At 54.2% G+C, this 18,545-nt stretch overlaps 1 protein-coding gene across 2 annotated transcripts in view; it reads left to right on the top strand.

Moving 5' to 3' along the window:
- Positions 1 to 12,712: 12,712 nt before the first annotated feature.
- The window catches only part of LOC129151189 (mammaglobin-A-like), a 28,708-nt gene continuing 22,875 nt past the window's right edge, over positions 12,713 to 18,545 (top strand). Inside the window, exons 1-3 of one of the 2 annotated variants that reach the window (XM_054725199.1) lie at positions 12,714 to 12,838; positions 13,225 to 13,412; positions 15,479 to 15,670. In XM_054725199.1, coding sequence (XP_054581174.1) covers positions 12,784 to 12,838; positions 13,225 to 13,412; positions 15,479 to 15,517 — 282 coding nt within the window. In that variant the 5' untranslated portion in view covers positions 12,714 to 12,783 and the 3' untranslated portion in view covers positions 15,518 to 15,670. Of the gene's footprint in view, positions 12,839 to 13,224; positions 13,413 to 15,478; positions 15,671 to 18,545 lie in introns of those variants that run through there. The other variant, XM_054725200.1, reaches the window with a different exon arrangement.

The following is an 18,545-nucleotide window of genomic DNA, read 5'->3' as shown; positions in this document are numbered from 1 at the left end:
CGTCTCTGCCCGTCTTGTTCTATCCCGGTCTCTGGCCGTGGGGGAGGGGGGGGCGCGGGTCATGAGGGGCCCTGGGTGGTGACAACAGTGCATCCCGCTGACCCGATGGGCAGTGGCCGTGGCGCCTGGCGGCAGGGATCACAGAGGGAACGGGGGCTCCGGGCCCGGCCCGGGTCCCTGCACAGGCCTCCCAGGCCCCGGCCCCGCCCGAGCCACGCAGGCTCCGCACCTCCGTCCCCGAGGCGCCCTCGCAGCCACCGGACGCCTGAGCGCTCTGGCCTCGTGCCCAGCGGCTGCTCCAGGACCCCGCTGTGGCTCAGGGCCTGCTCCCCAGGGCCCAGGACAAGAGGCCGCGGTCTGTCTGCCCAGACCCGGTGCGGGGCCTGCTGGCTGCGAGTCCAGGGGCAGCTTCCTGGTGGCTTCCCGCTGGCGGCGGATGGCAGGCCGGGTCTGGCTCTGGGGCTGCAGGGCCCCGCGGAGCTGCCATTGTGCCTCCTTCCTGTGAACCCCCTGCCCCCTCCCCCACGTGGCGGACGGCAGAGAGTGGACCCAGGACACCCAGGGTGGTCGCCCACACTCAGCACCTGCCCCTTGATCGCAGCTGCAAGTCCCCATAGGAAAGAAAGGACACCCAGGGCTCAGGGCGGGAACTTGTGGGGGCTCAGACCCCACTGCAGCTCCTCGGATCCTGACACAGAGTCACCCCATGCCCCCTCCACGGCCCCTCCCTCGCATGGCCTGTCCTTCCATCTGCACAGCCATCGTCACCGACCTGCCCGCGTCCCTCCCGCTTGTGCCCAAGGCTCCTACCCGGCCCCCTGGACGGAGCTGCCCTCCCTGCCGTGCGCCTGCGCACCCATACCACAGCGACCTCCACAGGAAGGGGTCGGCCCTTCTGCACCTGAGAGCCCAGGCCCTGGCCCCCCTGTTTCCAGGACGAGGACTTACCGTGAGTCCTCAGCTCCTCCCCGATGAGGGCACATGATGCCCCCAGGACGGAGGGCACAGCCATGGTGACCTCCTGCTCCCAACGCCCCGCGCTCCACAGCGAGTGCGCAGGTGTCACCACGGGACACGCACACTCAGCTGCCTCTCTTCTGACGCCCGGGACGTGCTCAGTCTCCGCCTGCGCTTGGAGGACGCAGGATTCTGGAGCTCTTGCCACAGCCTGAGAGACACAGGCTGGGGTCCCGCCGGGAGGGCCAGGCCCCCGCTGGCGCTGCACACAGGGCCTGGCACGACCGTCCCCGCACCCTCCCTCCTGTCCCTGCTCCGCCCGGGTCTGTGTCCCGCCATCATTGTCTATAGGCCACTCACGTTGGTCACCCCCCCACACCTGGTCATGTCGGGGTCCCTCTGCCTCCACATTGCTCCCTGCACAGGACAGGTGACCTCCTCTGTGTGGTTCATTCCACGTCTCCCCTCGTGGGCCCTCTCTCACTCTCACCCCTAAAATGAACCTTTATACACAGACACACAATTTACACTCAGCGACCCTCACAGAGATACACATTTTCTCACAGAGACCTCCCTGTGATATACGCATAGCAAGACTCATGCATACACACATGCACGCACACAGACATGCACACGGACAGACATGCATATAGCCAGACATGCACACAGGCAGAAATGAACATAGACGGATATGCACACAGTGAGACACATGCACACACAGGCAGAGTGAGCCGTGTGGTCTCTCTGTGTCTTTCTGTGACGTACTATTCGCATCGCAGAGTGGTGGTAAGAACACAGTGAGTGCATTCATGACACGAAAGGACAAATGGAATCACCCATGGCTGTGATTCGTAAACTACCTCAGCGTTTGCCAGCAGCGAGCAGCCCCTGGGGTCCGGGAAGGTCACAGTCCTGCCTCCTGTTTCCTGGAGCCTAGTCTCCAGGGAGGTGAGAGTCCATTGTCGGCCATTGTCGAGGCTAAAGCAAACGGCAGTGAACATCAAAAAGAGACAGTGGAAGGCCAATGGACTTGGATGTCCAGCAGGGCTGACTATCAGCACAAGCTCTGCTCCTGCTGTGATGGCCATGGCTCCAGGCGAGTTCCGACCTGGTAACCTTGACATTGTTTCCCAAACTTTACCTTTGATCTGCTGTCGGCATTGCTAAAGGGCAATGTTATTTGTAGTGAATAAAAGGCAGAGGGGACCCAGTCTCGGGTGCCTCTTCACCAGAGGTCTCCACCTGACCCCATGCCTTCCACATGGGTGTTCCTTGTATGGCATTGTCCTTTGTGAGTCGGCCCCTCCTCCGATCCCGAACTGTACAGTACGCGGCAGACCCCCACCACCCGGACGTGGGGACAAAGCGTGTCCTCCCATGGGCCCTGCAGCCTGGCTCGGGTCCTCTCAGAACCCGCCGGGAAGATGCAAAAGCAGGGGTGCCCCCGCCTCACCCAGGACTATGGTGTGGGGATCTGGGTGGGGAGAGCCCAGGTGTTCCCCAGGCCTCACCTCCCCCGCCTGCAGGGCGGCCCCCAGTGCCTGGGAGGCGGGGCCCACAATCTGGGAGGACAGCAAGGCTGTGCCTGAGGGTGAGCAGCTCCCAGCATAGCAGGAGCCCTGGGACCCTGCCCTCGATCACCCCCCTCCGTACACCTCCCCGCCCTGCCAGCCTGGCAACTGCAGGCCCATCCTCACTCCCAGGCTCTGCCCCTTGGAGACCCGGGTCTGCACAGGCCTTTCCCCTGAGCTGCTGGCCACGGGGGAGGGGCCACAGGCTGCACGGGAGGGGCTGGGGGAGGGGAGGTGACTGTTTGATGGGGAGCCCCTGGTTGGGCTGAATCCGGGTAGACAGAGGTGACATAAGGACGGTGCACGCAGCAATGCCAGTGAATGCTACACTCGAATAAGGTGGAAACCGTAGATGGTATGTTGTGTGTGTTTTACCAAACACACAGGAAGAGCCCCCACACCTTAGGGCTCTGAGAGGCGGCGTAGAGACACCCGGAAGCGGGAGCAGAGCCTGCATCCCACCCCGATACACCCTCCAGGCTGTCACACCTCACGTCAGGCCATGTCTGCTGTCCACTTGCTTCCTAGAGTGGGAACTGGGTGTCTGGTTCAGAAAGCAGTCTCCTCAGGCCTGTGTGCGCATCACAACCTCCCCTCGCGTCCCAGCCAACACCTCGCCTTCCTTCCCTCCTTTCCTTCTGCTTTTCCTCCCAGAGGCCACCATCGTTTCTGACGTATCGACGGCATGAAAGTGGAGAGAGAGACAGAAGCCGGGCGAGCTGTTCATGGATCCGTGTCCTGTGGGACTGCTCTAAGCCCTCGGGGCCAGGAAGAGCGCTCTCCGTGGGACCCCGTCCCGGGTCTTCAGAAGCTCGGTGACTGTGCTCCGCTGGTGTCTTCATGGGGAATAAACATTCAAAGTAAAACAAGCTGCTCTGGACAAATACAAAATATGCTGGCTGGAAAATTATAAAGCATTTGGAAGACAAAGCAGAATAGAGTAACCAAGGCCTAGAAGACCCGGTTGTGAGAGAGAAGCACAGCAGGGTAAGGCTTCCATTCAGGAGGTCCAAGCAACAGGATTGCAAGTGAGAGCGATCCAGGTGGAAAGAAGTCACCAAAGACATACATCAAGCAAATCTCCCCACAGGGAGGAATATGAAGTGGGCCCGGCCAGCGCGGTTCCGTGGCTGAGCATCGACCTAGGAACCAGGAGGTCACGGTTCCATTCCCGGTCAGGGCACATGGGTTGTGGGCTCGATCCCCCGTAGGGGGCACGTAGGAGGCAGCTGATCAAAGATTCTCTCTCAGCACTGATGTTTCTCTCTCTCTCCCTCTCCCTTCCTCTCTGAAATCAATAAAAATATATTTAAACAGAGAATATGAGATGGACTCGCTCACTCCTTCCCCACATCAGACACCTCTGTGCGCCTTTTTGGATCAGGGCCCTAAGGAAGGAGCTCCTTTCAGGAGGAGACGCACGTCCCAGGCAAAGCTGGGAACAAAACAGAATCCACACAAGCCTGGAGCCACCGAGTGACACTGACACTCCTGAGGCTCTGACCTGAGAGTGAACAGGACCAGCCTCCTCCATGCAGCTCACGGCCACGTCAGCAGGAAGAAATGCAGATGTTTCTGGATGCAGATCTTCAAAAGTCTGATGTGCAATGTTCTTTCCCTCAGAGGCGGGAGAAGGTCTGCTCTACAGAAAGGAGTCGATGAAAAAACACACAACACACAAGGCACGGAACCCAGTAAACACGGGAGAGAACACAGGTGTCACAGGTGCATCCGTGTTCCTCACAAGGATTTCCACAGCAGGAGGCACATGCTCACGTTCTCAGGGGAGCGGTCGTTCGGTGCGTCCTCTTCGGGACAGAGCTCCTGTACCGTTATTTCCAAATGAAAGTGTCTAAAATCACAGGAAGTTGTAAGACGGAAATGAAAGGAACGTCGGGAGTGAATAAAAAGAGAGAAAAAAAATAATGGTCAAGAAAAATTTGGCAAACATAGTTGAGGTGCTGCAGGTCATTTCAGGTAATTGGCTTCTACGATGAACCCAAGCTCGGGGAAACGTGACATGTTTGTGGAAAGGATTAACGGATTTCCTTAAGGAATGGATTAGCGTGTGAAAGGTCAGGGCCTAAGACAGGGCAGAGGAGAGCTGAGGTGTGTCCCCAGCAGGATCTTCTATCACAGACATGAAAGGCGCACAGATATCCAAGGGAGACCAAGCCTGCAGAGCGCGCATTCCCCAGGAAGAGAAGCTCTGTGAGGAGCTGAGGACAGGGCTGGACCCGGAAGGACAAAGTCTATGAGGGTGACCGACAGGAGCGCGTGCGGCCCCCCAGGAGTGAGGACCAGCCCGGCGAAGTCCCCACCTGACGCTGAGCTCCGAGCTGGAGGACACACGGCCCCACTCCTGTCGGCCTAGGTCTGCACTGAGGCTCCACTCACTGTCCACTGAGGGCGAGACCACCTCACACTCCACCCGCGCCAAGGCTTCCAGAGAGTTCTCCATCACAGGGTCTCAGCCACGGCTCTGGAGCCACTGATGGAGAAGAGTTCTCTTCTGGTGGATGCCCTGAGCACCGTACCGGTTAGCAGCAAACCTGGTCTCACCCCGTGGATGCCAATAGCACACCACCCAGCTGTGAGGACACATAGGTATCTCTGGACTCGGACAAGTATTCACAGGGCTGGGTAAGGAGGGAGGAATGAGCCCTGGGAGAGAGCGGAGTGTCTGACATTGGAAACATGTATTATCAACCTGGAGAGGGGTCGGCGTGGGGTGGAGTGGGTCCATGGTGGAGAGGGGACATCTGTGACACTTCCAACAAGAAAGATAAATTAAAAAAGGATGTGTGTTATTAGATGTTCCATATTCCCTTTGTGACGCCCCTGAGGGCCAGAGGTGCCCACTCTGGAGGCCTGGGGTTAGCGAGAAAGTGTGGGCGTGAGCTGGAGGGAAATTAGTACCGGAATACAGAAGATAATGGTGTAAACTTGAATGACCCATATGGACCGTCATGAGTTTGGGATTAAGTATGTAAGCACACATTTTGTATAAAGAACAAGTTGTGTAAAGGTCAGGGTTTTCGTGAAGGAGCCAAGGAGAACTGGCTGGAGGCGGCACCTGATCCTGACTCAGCTTCCAAATCCGGGTCCCTGTCCCCAGGCATTAGATGGATCCGGATCCGGGTGAGATGGGATCAAGCTGATGTTTACTGCTGGGGAGCAGGACAGCAGTGGCCCGGGGCCTGGAAGTCAGGGCTCCAACTTCTTGCTCTCCTGACCTGGTCCCACCTATGGTGATGCCACACTTTTCTCCAGAAACACAAAGGACTCGGTGTTAGCACCAGGATCTCAGGCTGATGCCTGGGTTTAGTGTGGGGCATGAGCCGTGCCGTCAATAGAGTTTCTGGTTAAAATGCACATCTCTTTCTAAACAGACGCAATAATAAAACATGTTGTATGATCAGAGAATTATTTTTTCAAGATATATATTTATTGATTTCAGAGATGAATGGAGAGGAAAAGAGAGATAGAAACATCAGTGATGACAGAGACTCATTCATTGGTTGCCTCCTGCACGCCCCAACTTGGGGACTGAGCCCACATCCTGGGCATGTGCCCTGACCGGGAATGGAAAGGTGCCCTCCTGGTTCATATGTTGACACTCAACCACTGAGCCATGGAGGCCGCACTAGAGAATTCTTTATAGAATCTCAAATCCTGTTCCTCAAAGAAGTTACACACCTAATTAGAAACCTACTGTATCACTGTTGTCACTCAAAGACCAGGAAAGCCCAGGTCATGACCTCTAGGACTCAACAGGGGGAAAGGGTCATGAGGTCAGGTCCTGGCCACCAGGAGAAAGGTGCACCCAGGAGCCACGGGGTCTTGGGAAGGTGATCCCCAGAGATTCAGGCTTCGTTTTCAAACAGGAAATGGGCTGTCTGTGCTGTGGCATCGGGAACGAATAAAGAGTTTCAAGCTGAAGGGACTCAGGCTGGGGCCGTGGAGGAGACTTCGCCTGGACCAAAGGCCTCTTCCCTTTGTACCAAGAGACCCCCTGTGACACCCCCACCGCCGGCTAGGCTGAAGGCATGGGAGGCGCCTGGTCTAGGCCTGGACACCATGATCAATAAACCGCTCACTGCCATCAAGAGGTCTCCAAGCACAGGGCTTGTCCTGAGTTTCCGTCCTGGGAAAGTGCCTCCCCGGGCAGCCTCCAGACGCTGCCATGATCTTCCGGAAGAGGAGGCTCACCTCCAAGACCGTCGTTGAGGTTTGTGTCTCAACAGCCCTGGGAGCCAGGGGCGGAGCCGTTTACAGGATCGTGGAAAGTAAATGGACCGTTTCTTGCGTCCAGATACAGTGAAGCCTATTTCTACCGCAAACTCACAAAGAATGAAGAGCTCACAGGTCAGCTACACCTCACAGCCTCTCACAGGCTTTGTCTCAGTGCAGGAGCCCCTGAGCATGGGAACGGCGCTCACTGAGTGCTGTGGCTTTCTCTGAGCATGGCCAGACCCCAAACAACCATGACGTCAGTGTCAGTGCCTCTCGCCGCCTGTTGAGCCTAAGCACTGAGCAAATTCCATCCTCTCTCACCGCACATTATGGCCCCTCTGCCTGGATAGCTCACCTCTGCAGCATGGTCTGTCACAGCAGGTGGCCAGGAGATGCCACACCAACACGGAAACCAAAGTGCACTTCCGTGCTCCAGTTTCTGAACTGAATTTGGGGACCTGGGTCTAAGGACTTTTTGGAGCAGAAACCATCAGGCCAGGGATACAAGCATGCAGACCTTTTGGTTTATCTATTTCTGCTGTGAACACTTGCTTTATTTTTATTTTTTTAAATAAATCTTTATTGTTCAGATTATTACAATAATGTTCCTCTTTTTCCCCCCATAGCTCCCCTCCAACCGATTCCCTTGCCCCTACCCACCGCCACTGTCCTCAACCATAGGTGTAAGATCTTTGTCCAATCTCTTCCCGCACTCCTCACACCCCCTTCCCCCCGAGAATTGTCAGTCCACTCCGTTTCTATGCCCCTGATTCTATTATATTCACCAGTTTATTCTGCTCATCAGAGTTTTTTTATTCACTTGAATTTTAGATTCACTTGTTGATAGATATGTATTTGTTGTCACTTTGTTGTTCATAATGTTTATCTTGACCTTTCTCTTCTTCTTCCTCTTCTTAAAGAGTACCCTTCAGCATTTCATATAATCCTGGTTTGGTGGTGATGAACTCCTTAGCTTTTTCTTGTCCGTGAAGCTCTTTATCTGACCTTCAATTCTATATGATAGCTTTGCTGGGTAGAGTAATCTTGGTTGTAGGTTCTTGCTGTTCATCACTTTGAATATTTCTTGCCACTCCCTTCTGGCCGGCATAGTTTCTGTTGAGAAATCAGCTGACAGTCCTATGGGTACTCCCTTGTAGGTAACTGTTTTTCTTTTGCTGCTTTCAAGATTCTCTTTTTGTCTTTTGCCCTTGGCATTTTAATTATGATGTGTCTTGGTGTGGTCCTCTTTGGATTCCTCTTGTTTGGGGTTCTGTGTGCTTCCTGGACTTGTAAGTCTATTTCTTTCACCAGGTAGGGAAAGTTTTCTTTCTTATTTCTTCTAATAGGTTTTCAATATTTTGCTCTCTCTCTTCTTCTGGCACCCCCATAATTCAAATGTTGGTATGCTTGATGTTTTCCCAGAGACTCCTTACACTATTTTCATATTTTTGGATTCTTTTTTTGTTTTGTTTTTCTGGTTGGGTGTTTTTTGCTTCCTCATATTTCAAATCTTTGGTTTGATTCTTGGGGTCCTTTGGTCTACTGTTGAATTTCTATATTTATTCTTTATTTCAGACAGTGTATGCTTAATTTCTGACTGGTCCTTTTCCATTTTTTTGGCATTCTCATTAAGATCCTTAAAGGTCTCACTAAGTTCCTCAGTGGTTTCTAGAAGATTCTTGAGTAACCTTATAACTGTGGTTTTGAACTCTATATCCACTAGTTTGCTTTCTTCCATTTCTTTCATTCGTGACATGTTTCTTTGTCTCCTCATTTTGGCTACTTCCCTGTGTTGATGGAGTGGCTTGGTGTGGTAGGTGACCTATAGGGCCCAGTGGTTCAGCCTCCCCAATCACCTGAGGTGGACACTCTTGGTGCACCCCTTTGTGGGCTGAGTGCGCAGTCTTGTTGTAGTTAAGCCTTGATTGCTGTTGGTACACTGGGAGGAATTGGCCTCCCGACTAATTGGCTGTGAGGACCTGCTGTGTCTATAATGAAGAACTGCTGTGCTGGAGACACCCTTATGGGGCCGGAATTGCTTCAGTGGGGCTTTGGTGCTCACTGAGTCTGCCTCTTCAGTGTGTCAATTATGGATGTGAGGAGTTGAAATCTGGTGTCGTCTCACACTGACCATTAGATACACTGGCTCCTGGATCTCCAAGGAGGTGCAAGTCAGCTACTGTCTGAGGCCACCCAGCAGGAGCTACAGTGAGATCTGCAGATTTCTCCTCTATGCTTGGGGTTTGGAAGTTTTGGAGCTGACCCAGCTGCAGTTTGTTAGGTTAAGCTGTGATAGGGCAGGCCATTCATATGCAAAAGCCACATCACACAGTTTGGGTGGGTTTGTCAATTGGGAGGAGCAGGGTCTCAGGGAATCACTAGGGCGTGGAAAACAGCCATAGCTGCCTGTCAGCCCTCTCTGAGTCTCCGCGTTTCCACATCCCCGCATCCTGCGCCCCAGCACAGCAAACAATGATTCCTGCGATTGCACCTCTGCGAGAGAGCCACCCTCACTCTCTGATCCAATCGCGGACAATCCCGCTTCTCCCCTTACGAGTCTGTGTCCCCAGAGTCTCGCTGGAAACTGTCAGAGCAGTCAGGAGCTTTTGTCTCTCTTCAGATTGAAAAAAACAGCGCAGCCAGTCGCCAGCCCTCTCCGTGCACCTCTGTACCTCTGCTTTTCCGTGCCTGTGCATGTCCTACCGGGTCTTAATGCACTTTTCTCTTTCCTTCTAGTTGTATAACTTCTACTCAGCCAGCTTTCCTGTGGTTCTAGGTGATAGACGTTCTGTCTTTTAGTTGTAGTTTTGGTGTGGTTGTGAGAGGCAGCATGTACAGGTATTTACCTTATGCTGACATCTTGGTTTCTCTTGGTGAACACTTCCTTTAAACGAGTCTCTTGTGAGCCGAGTCATAGATAATTGATGCACCTGAGAACAGTCATCGTGGGCTCTGGAGAAAACATGGAAGTAAAGAAACACAGACTCATCGTACACAACAGGGGGTTGCTTTTGCTATGAGGCCCACTGTCCAGCAGACAACAGGGCAGGTCCATAACCATGGACACCAGCAGAGCCCTCACTGAGTCCTGTTCAAGGAGGAAGTCTCCCATTCATTATGACTGTCATTCATGTGCCTTTGGAATGATGGCCAACAATAGTCAACAGGAAGAAAGTGCACACATAAGAACACCACCTTCCTTATTCCTAGAATCTTCCTAAGTCAATATTGTGTTTGGAAACTTGGGGTGCAGCTGAATGAAGGAAAGAAATGAGTCCCAACCATCCACACAGAGGACAGTGCATTCACGGCTCATTACCTATTGGCTCACCACTCAGGCGCTCTCACCCATGTCTCTTTCTTTACTCTAAGCCACGTCGGCTGTCTTGTTGCTTCATGAGGGCGCCGCTTACACTGATGTGAGTTTTCTCTCTCGTGAGGCGTCCTGCCTGTCTGACACCGAGAGGCACACTTTCCAGGCCTCCCTTCCCTCGCCGAGTGCCATCGCACTCAGGGCCTTGGTACCTGCTGTTGCCTCTTCTAGAACACTCCTATCCAGCAGGTCCCTGGGACTCACTGTTCATTGATGCAGGAAATGGCACACAACCTAAGGAGTCCTGGCGGGATCGCCTGCCGGGACCTCCTGCAGGATGCTGCCCTAGCGGTTTTCTGTTGTTCATGACACACTTTCCTTTATCTCATGGTAGAGGCCCGGTGCATGAAATTCATGCATGGGGGTGTCCCTTAGCCCAGCCTACATCCTCTCCGATCTGGGACCCCTTGAGGGATGCCCGACTTCCCGTTTAAATGGGAAGTCGGACATCCCTCTCACAATCCAGGACTGCTGGCTCCCAACTGTTCGCCTGCCTGCCTTCCTCATTGCCCCTACTGCTTCTGCCTGCCAGCCTGATCACCCCCTAACCACTCCCCTGCCAGCCTGATTGATGCCTAAACTGCTCTTCTGCCAGCCTGATTGCCCCTAAGTGCCCTCCCCTGCAGGCCTGGTCACCCCTAACTGCCCTCCCCTGCAGGCCTGGTCCCCCCCAAATGCCCTTCCTGCAGGCCTGGTCCCCCTAAACTGCTCTCCCCGGCAGGTCTGGGTTCCCCCCAACTGCCCTTCTCTACACACCCGGTTGCCCCCAACTTCCCTCCTCTGCTGGCCTTGTCACCCTTAACTGCCCTCCCCTGCTGGCCTGATCACCCAAAACTACCCTCCCTTGCAGGCCTGGTCCCTCCCAACTGCCTTCCCCTGCTGGCCATCTTGTAGCGGCCATCTTGGGTCCACATAGGGGCATCCATCTTATGTGTTGGGGTGATGGGCAATTTGCATATTACTCTTTTATTAGGTAGGATTCAATGGGAAGTTTGTTTATTGACTTCCAGTTCGAGGTAAGCTGCACAGGTGCAAGTTCCTGCTTTAACTCGTTCCTATGGCTGAATCTGTGACATGAAGCACAGGGCCCAGGCTTAGGAGAATCCTGGTTGTTATGAACATGGATGCATAAAGGGATGGATGGATGGATGGGTGGATGGATGGATGGATGTTTGGATAGATGTTGACTGTAGATGGCTGGTTGGAAGGATGGATGTGAGGATGATAGGTGGATGGATAGATTAATGGATGAATGGATGGATAGATGAAAGTATGTATGTATATATGTGTGTATGTATGTATGTATGTATGTATGGATATATAGATGAAACCTGTGGGTTAGTCATGATTACCCTTCCTAGGCCCTGTGCTCGGCTTCTATGTGGAGTGCCTGGCATTCTTACAAAAGCCGCCTCGGTGTCATTTATGCTCGTTGTAGAAATGGAAGTTGGGGACAACCAGCACTCTCTTTCCCAAGGCCACTTTGTGGTTAGCGGTGGCATCCAAGATGCAAATCCATATCTGCACGGGCCCAGATAGCTCCCACCATCCAGTGCTGCCTCCCTTAAGCATCAGGGATTCTACTTCTCACATCATCTCCTGAATCAGAGGAAGGAAAACCCTAAAGCTAACAAAACAGAACAAAATGTAACTCTACATTTATAACTAAACTAGAGGCCTGGTGTATGAATTTGTGCATGGGTGGAGTCCGGCCAGCCTGCCCTGATCGGGCCAATCAGGCCAGTCAAAGGGGGCGTGTAGGGAGGGGACACAGGCAGTTGGCCAGCTAGCCCTGGCCCCAATCAGGGTGGCGGGGGCCAATCAGGGGCGGGGGCGGCTGGGGATAGGGGCTGTGGGCGGTTGGCCAGCCAGCTCCGCCTCGTGGTCAAACTCCCGGTTGAAATCCCAGCCGAGGGGACAATTTGCATATTAGCCTTCTATTATATAGGATTTATAAAATTGGCTTAACTAAGTGAGATAGTCTTTGTACCAACAACCTTCAACCAAGGTGAGAAGCTATTGCTATTGTCCAACAGAAAGCACCTGACTGAGTGTACAGGTGAGGAACGTCTGCCCTCCACAGGCGCTGGGTGGTATTGCACCCAGCCCAGGTGATGGGGGAGGCAGGAGGCACAGGAAGGGAATGTGAAGATCTCTGTACCTTATCGAAGAAGCAGAAGAAAACAGAGGAGTAAGGGGCTAGAAGGAGAAGGGGAGGGGAGGAGACACGTGGAGGGGGAGGAAGAGCTGGAGGAGGAGGAAGAGATAAGTGAGGACCAAATATTAATAAGACAAGAATGAGAACACAGACTCCCAATGCTGGAACTTACTTTATTTAGCAAGCACTTCAGCATTAATGTTATCTAATTTCGTTACCACGATTGCCGTTATGAAATCTATGAGGGTTTTTAAGGCTCTGGTTCCTTGGTTTCTACAAACAGACCACGGGCAGGCTGGGTTCTAGATGATTCTCGCTGTCCTTTCTGGGCCCAACGCCAGGTTCATCCCGTGACTCATTCCCTCACCTGTGGGAGGGACTAAGTGGCCGCCAGGAGAATAAAAGGAGGAGCCTGGGCTCTCACCTCCTAAGTGAGTCCTTCTTCCCTGCCACGTCCGAGTGACCAGCCCGCAGCAGCTGCCTGAGCCATGAAGCTGGCGGTCGTGCTCATGCTGACCGCCCTCCCCCTGTACTGCTATGCCGGTGAGTGTGGCAGCGCCAGGCTTTCGGGGGAGGTGGTGTCAGGGCCCCTGGGGCAGACCCCCTGCTCCCCGAGCCCCAGGCCAGAGCGCCTCATTTCTCTGCCATCTTCCTGGCTCCATCGTGTTCGGCTCTCTGGGCTGTGGAAGCCAGGGAGCTGGGGGCGTGGGGTGCGGGAGGCGGGACAAGGAGGCAGATATCCTGGGGCTCAGAGAACATCCTAGACCCCAAGTTTGCTCTCCCAGAACAGAGGACTCCGACCATTGGCCATAAGCTCTCTGACTGTCTGTCTGTACTGGGAGGCAAGAAGATGGCCATCGTCATGGTTACGCCCAGCAAGGACTTGGTGCCTGTGGGCCTGAGCCCGCTTTTGTGTGCTTTCTTCCCAGGTTCTGGCTGCGAAATGGTTGAGTATGTGATCGGTAAGAGCATTGATCCTGCAGAGTCCAAGTCTCAGTACATCGCAGACCTTCAGCAGTTCATCCCGGGTGAAAGGACTGCGAGCGCCCTCAGGAAGTTTAAGCAGTGCTTTCTCGACCAGAGCAACGAAACCCTGAGCAACATCTTCGTGATGATGGTAATGGCGGCCCCTTCTTCCCGCTCTGGCCGCTCTGGCCAGGGACCAGCGGGCTCTCAGTTCGCTACTAACTACTTTTTTCTTAATTATTATTTTTTAAAATGTATTTTTATTGATTTCAGAGAGGAAGGGAGAGGGAGAGAGAGTGATAGAAACATCAGTGATGAGAGAGAATCATGGCTCGGCTGCCTGCTGCATGTCAACTGCTGGGGATCGAGCCCACAAGCCAGTCATGTGGCCTTGACCGGAATCAAACCCAGGCGCCTTCAGGCCGATGCTCCCTGCACTGAGCCCATCCAGCTAGGGCGGCACTGCCGTCTTGAGAGCAAGTGTTGATCACGCTTCCTGTCATCGCAGGGAATGTGGTGGTTGGGAGTGTGGAGAGTTTCACATCGGAAAGCCGCCCAAGGCGCGGGGCTGCTGTGCCTGCCCACGTGGTGGAGCCTCTATGTGAGAGGCCACGAGGGAGCAGAGCGGGTGGGCAGAGGCTTCCTACCCCTCAGGCCCCAAACCTCTGATTCTCCAGACGACCCTCACGTTTCAGAGTGAGAAACACGGGTAGGAAAGCATTTCAAAGCATTTTCTAAAGCCCTAGGCCGTGGTCGGCAAACTGCGGCTCGCGAGCCACAGGCGGCTCTTTGGCCCCTTGAGTGTGGCTCTTCCACAAAACACCACGGCCTGGGCGAGTCTATGTTGAAGAAGTGGCGTTAGAAGAAGTTTAAGTTTAAAAACTTTGGCTCTCCAAAGAGATTTCAATCGTTGTGCTGTTGGTATTTGGCTCTGTTGGCTAAGGAGTCTCCTGACCACTGCCTGGGCGGTTTGGCTCAGGGCATAGAGCTTTGACCTGGGACTGAGGGGTCCCGGGTTTGATTCGGGTCAAGGACACAAGTTTGGGTTGCAGGCTCGATCCCCAGTAGGGTGCGTGCAGGAGGCAGCCAATCAATGATTCTCTCTCATCATTGATGTTTCAATCTCTCTCTCCCTTCCTCTCTGAAACCAAAAAAAATACATTTTTGAAAAAAGACTCTTCACAAGAGAGCAGAGAGTCACCCGTCAGGAGAGCCCACTCTCAGGAACGCGGTGCCCGGGCCCTTGGGGCACCCACGTCGGCCAGTGCACGTGGCCGGCCTGGGCCTGCGGCAGCCCCGTGAGGACAAGGGGAAACCTCGGCTGGGAACCGCCGTGGGGGGCGGGGTGTTGAAACAAGAGTCGGTATAAACGGTGAGACCCTCTTTGTGTTCAGAGCAGAGAGGGCTCCGTCCTTCCGGGCGGTCCGTCCCACCCTAACAGCCCCGGGAAGCAGTCCGGGCCGCAGTGGGAGGTCTGGCCACGGCGAGACACCCGCTCTGCGTGACCAGGCGCTTCCTGCCGCCGGGCTGCTGCCGAGCCGGGGACCTGCAGGAACGAGGAGGAGGCCAAGCGCGTGGGGAGGCACCTGCTGGGATGTGTGCGGGCCGGGCTCTGAGAGCGTGGCCCCTGGGGAGGGGGCAGGGGGAGGGGGACGCTCAGGGCCTGGCGCTGCACTTGGGCGAGAGGAGAGGCCCTGGAGGTGGGGACCGTCACAGGACAAAGCTGTACGTTGAGGAGGGAGGGTCCTGCCTCTGGGACAGGCGCTCACCGTGGCTCCACCTGAAAGCCTCAGCAGCCCTCCATGGCGGGTGGCGGCCTTCTCTTTGCAAACGGAGGTCAGACGTGCCCCTCGGGTGCGCGTGTCCTCAGCTCTGTGGCCACAAGCACGTGGCCGGCATCCGGGTGCAGGCCCGCAGCCCCCCAGCTGCTCGCGGGCGCGTGTTGGGGCTGAGACACGGAGCAGGGGCAGCACCGCCTGGGCACGGAGGCCTCGTCCACAGCGGAGGACACACGCAGGGACCGGCGCCCGGGGGGACGGGTCTGGAAGCAGCGCGGCCTCAGCCTCAGGCAGTGCCTCCTGAGCCCCAGAACAAGGGGAGATCCTGGCTGAACCCCCGCGCCCGCTCCTCTCCGTGGTGGGAGGACGAGGAGAGGCCACGTCTGTGCTCAGGGGCCTTGGTGGGAGAGTGGGAGGGATGACTCTGTCTGTTTTCCAGGACGCCATATACAACAGCGAGCAGTGTGCCTCCTACTGACCCACACGACCTTTCCTCCGACGACAGAACGGCCAGCCGGGACTCTCCCCATGCAGACCACAGCTTAGCGCCCCTCTGGGCCTTTAGATCCTGAAACCGCAAGACATTGTTGAAACCTCCCCACATTCATTTCAATAAAGCGCCTGCGCACCAGCGCTCTCTTGGGTTACTGACCGAACGGGGCCGCGGAGACTCCCGCACACGGCGCTGAGCACACGCTGGGACACGGGCGCTCAGTTCAGGACCCGTGGCTGACACGCGGGGATCTGCAGGGCGCCCTGCCCCTGACCCTCCTGAGCCCAACAGGACCCTGTCCCTGGGAAAGTGCCCTCCCCCCACCTCTTGGGACCTTCTGATCCGACCTCAGGCGCTCGGGCTCCAGGACGCCCCCATGTCCTCACGTCCACAGGGCGCCCTCTCCCAGGGCCGGGCTCCCCTCTGGGTGCTCTCTGTCCCTGACCGAGGGGCAGGGAGGGAACAGAGCAGTGAGAGAGGGGACTCGGGCAAAGCGGGGCTGCATCCTGGCTTGAATGCCCTCCCACTTCTGCAGAACACCCCTGCCCCCTGACACCACTAGGCCCAGGCAAAAGACCCTTTCCCCAACCCACAGCTTATAGCTTACCCAACACACACACACACACATGCACACACACACACACACAATGCACACACACAAACACACACACTCACAGACACAAGCGCACACACGCACACATGCGCGTGCAAACACACAGTGTTCTTTAGTGAGAACTCGTGGGCCATGCAGTCTTGGGCTCGGAGGCCTTTGGGAAGTTGCCTTTCTCCTGCTGGACCCCGGCCGTTTGGAGAGGCGTCTGTCCCTTTGCCGTTGGCGTGGACATTGCGGTGGAGCTGCTGAAGGCCCTGCATTCTGAGAGTTGCTGAGTTGAAAGGAAGTGGTACCTCAGATGAAACTCTATATTTTTACACATCTAGACATGATAAGCACAGAGTTCTGAGTGGATACAGACTGTACATACTGTCCTAGTCCACTCAGTCTGCTTAAGGAGGTCCATAGACCAGGAGGCTTAAGCAAACATTTATTGAGACTGGGAACTCCAAGGTCAAGGTGCCAGCAGAGTCAGTGTCTGTGGGGGCCCTTCCCTGCCCCCCCCCCCCCCCCGCCAGACCCGCCACGGATCGGCTACCCATACCCTGATTGGGGGCGGGGCTTGCCCGCCAACCTCTCAGGTCCTCTTCTCCCAGCAGAACCCCAGCCAGGCGAGAATTCGTGATCAGGCCTCTAGTAAAAGTATAAGCAGAAGGAGGGAAATAGCAAAGGTAGAGCAGAAATCGATGACATTGGGAAAAAGTTATAGAAAATATTTAAACCAAAAGCGGGCTCTTTGAGAAGCTCAAAAACAATCCATACACCTGTCTAGACTGAACAGGATGAAGAGAAAGAAATGACCAATGCCAAAAATGATGGAGGTAAAACCACTACTTTGGCTAAGATAAAGTGTAAAACTATTTTCAGAGATGACTTGTAGAAAATCTCAGAGTGTCTACCAAAGGGTTAAGTGAGTTTAGCATGGTTGCAGGATATAAGATAAATATACAAAAATTAATTTTATTACTATACTCTTGAACAATCAGAAAGTGCAATTTACAATAATGTCTAATATTATCAAAAATCTTAGGAATCCTATCTACTAAAGAGGGAATATGCTAATTGACTGCCACACCCTGACAAAGATGGCGGTGCCCACAGCCAATAAGGAGAGAATATGCTAATTGACTGCCATGCTCTCAAAGATGGTGGTGCCCAGTCGCCTCAGCCCCCAGCCACCCAGGGCCGGCCCGAGGGGCAGGCAAGCCTCGGATGTCATCTGCCCATCTGCCCATCTGCCCATCTGCCCAGGGCCGCCTGAGGCTCACCTAACAAGGGTCAGCCAATGCTTGTGCTGCCGGCAGTGGCAGCAGCAGAAGTGTGATGGGGGCATCGCTTTGCCCTGATCGCCGGGTTGCCTCCCAACCCTGAGGGTGCCGGGAACCAATTCCAGCATGTAATAATTACACGAGTTTCACCAAAAGGTTGGAGAAGCTTGGGCGGCTGAACAAGGGTGAGCCACATATGTAGTTTACCTGTTGGAACGGCTGAATAGGATTGTCCCCCAAACCTGAATAGGATTGTCTCCTGCCAGGCAGCTCAGGGCATTTTATTGCCTCCAGTTGGTCAAACACCTGCACAGCTGTAGGCTATTCCCCAAACTGACAATGCTTCTGTATACCCCTTGAATCCTTACCCTTTGAAGTGTATATCTCCACCTTGCCTTAGGACAAATTGTGTCAAATAAATAGCATGGGGTCCTAGACAAGGAAGTACTCTTCTAGCTCCTTCAGCTGTAGCTCCTCTGACCCGCCCCCCCAATGCCTTTGAAAATTATCGTTCGTCTTTGAACTCCTCCTTGAATCTACACATCAGCCCCTTTCTCCAGAATGCTGAACCCTTTGTAAGGCTGGGCAAAGAACCCCGGCATATGGCGCCCAAATGAGGGAAAACAATACATGAGGGCTCCCAGACTGTGAGAGGGGGCAGGCCCGGCTGAGGGACCACCCCCTCCAGTGCATGAATTTTCATGCCCCAGGCCTCTAGTAAACTGGATAAAAGACACGAAAGACCTGTAGAGTAAAACGTATAAAATATTGCTGAGAGGAATTCAGGAAGACCTACATGGGATACACACAGTGTTCATGGATAGGAAGCAATATTCTTAAGATGTCAGTTTCTCCAAATAGATTTATGGGTTTAATGTAATGAACTCTCAACCAAAGTCCAGATAGGCTTGTTTTATTTTGGCAAGTTTATGAAAAATCTGGTTGCAAAATTTATATTTAACTACAAAGGACGTACAATAGCCAAAACAATTTTGAAAAATGAGAACAAATGTGGAGGGGCAATACTACATGACTTCCAAATGTACCACAAAGCTACAGTGGTCGGGCTGGCATGGTCTCGATGTGAAGATGAACAAACAGCTGAGGAACTGTAGGGACCAGAACCAGAATC

Source organism: Eptesicus fuscus, chromosome 13 (genome assembly GCF_027574615.1).
Source record: "Eptesicus fuscus isolate TK198812 chromosome 13, DD_ASM_mEF_20220401, whole genome shotgun sequence".
Taxonomy (NCBI): domain Eukaryota; kingdom Metazoa; phylum Chordata; class Mammalia; order Chiroptera; family Vespertilionidae; genus Eptesicus; species Eptesicus fuscus.
Note: the sequence above shows the minus strand (reverse complement) of the source record. Positions and strands in the feature narration are given on the sequence as shown.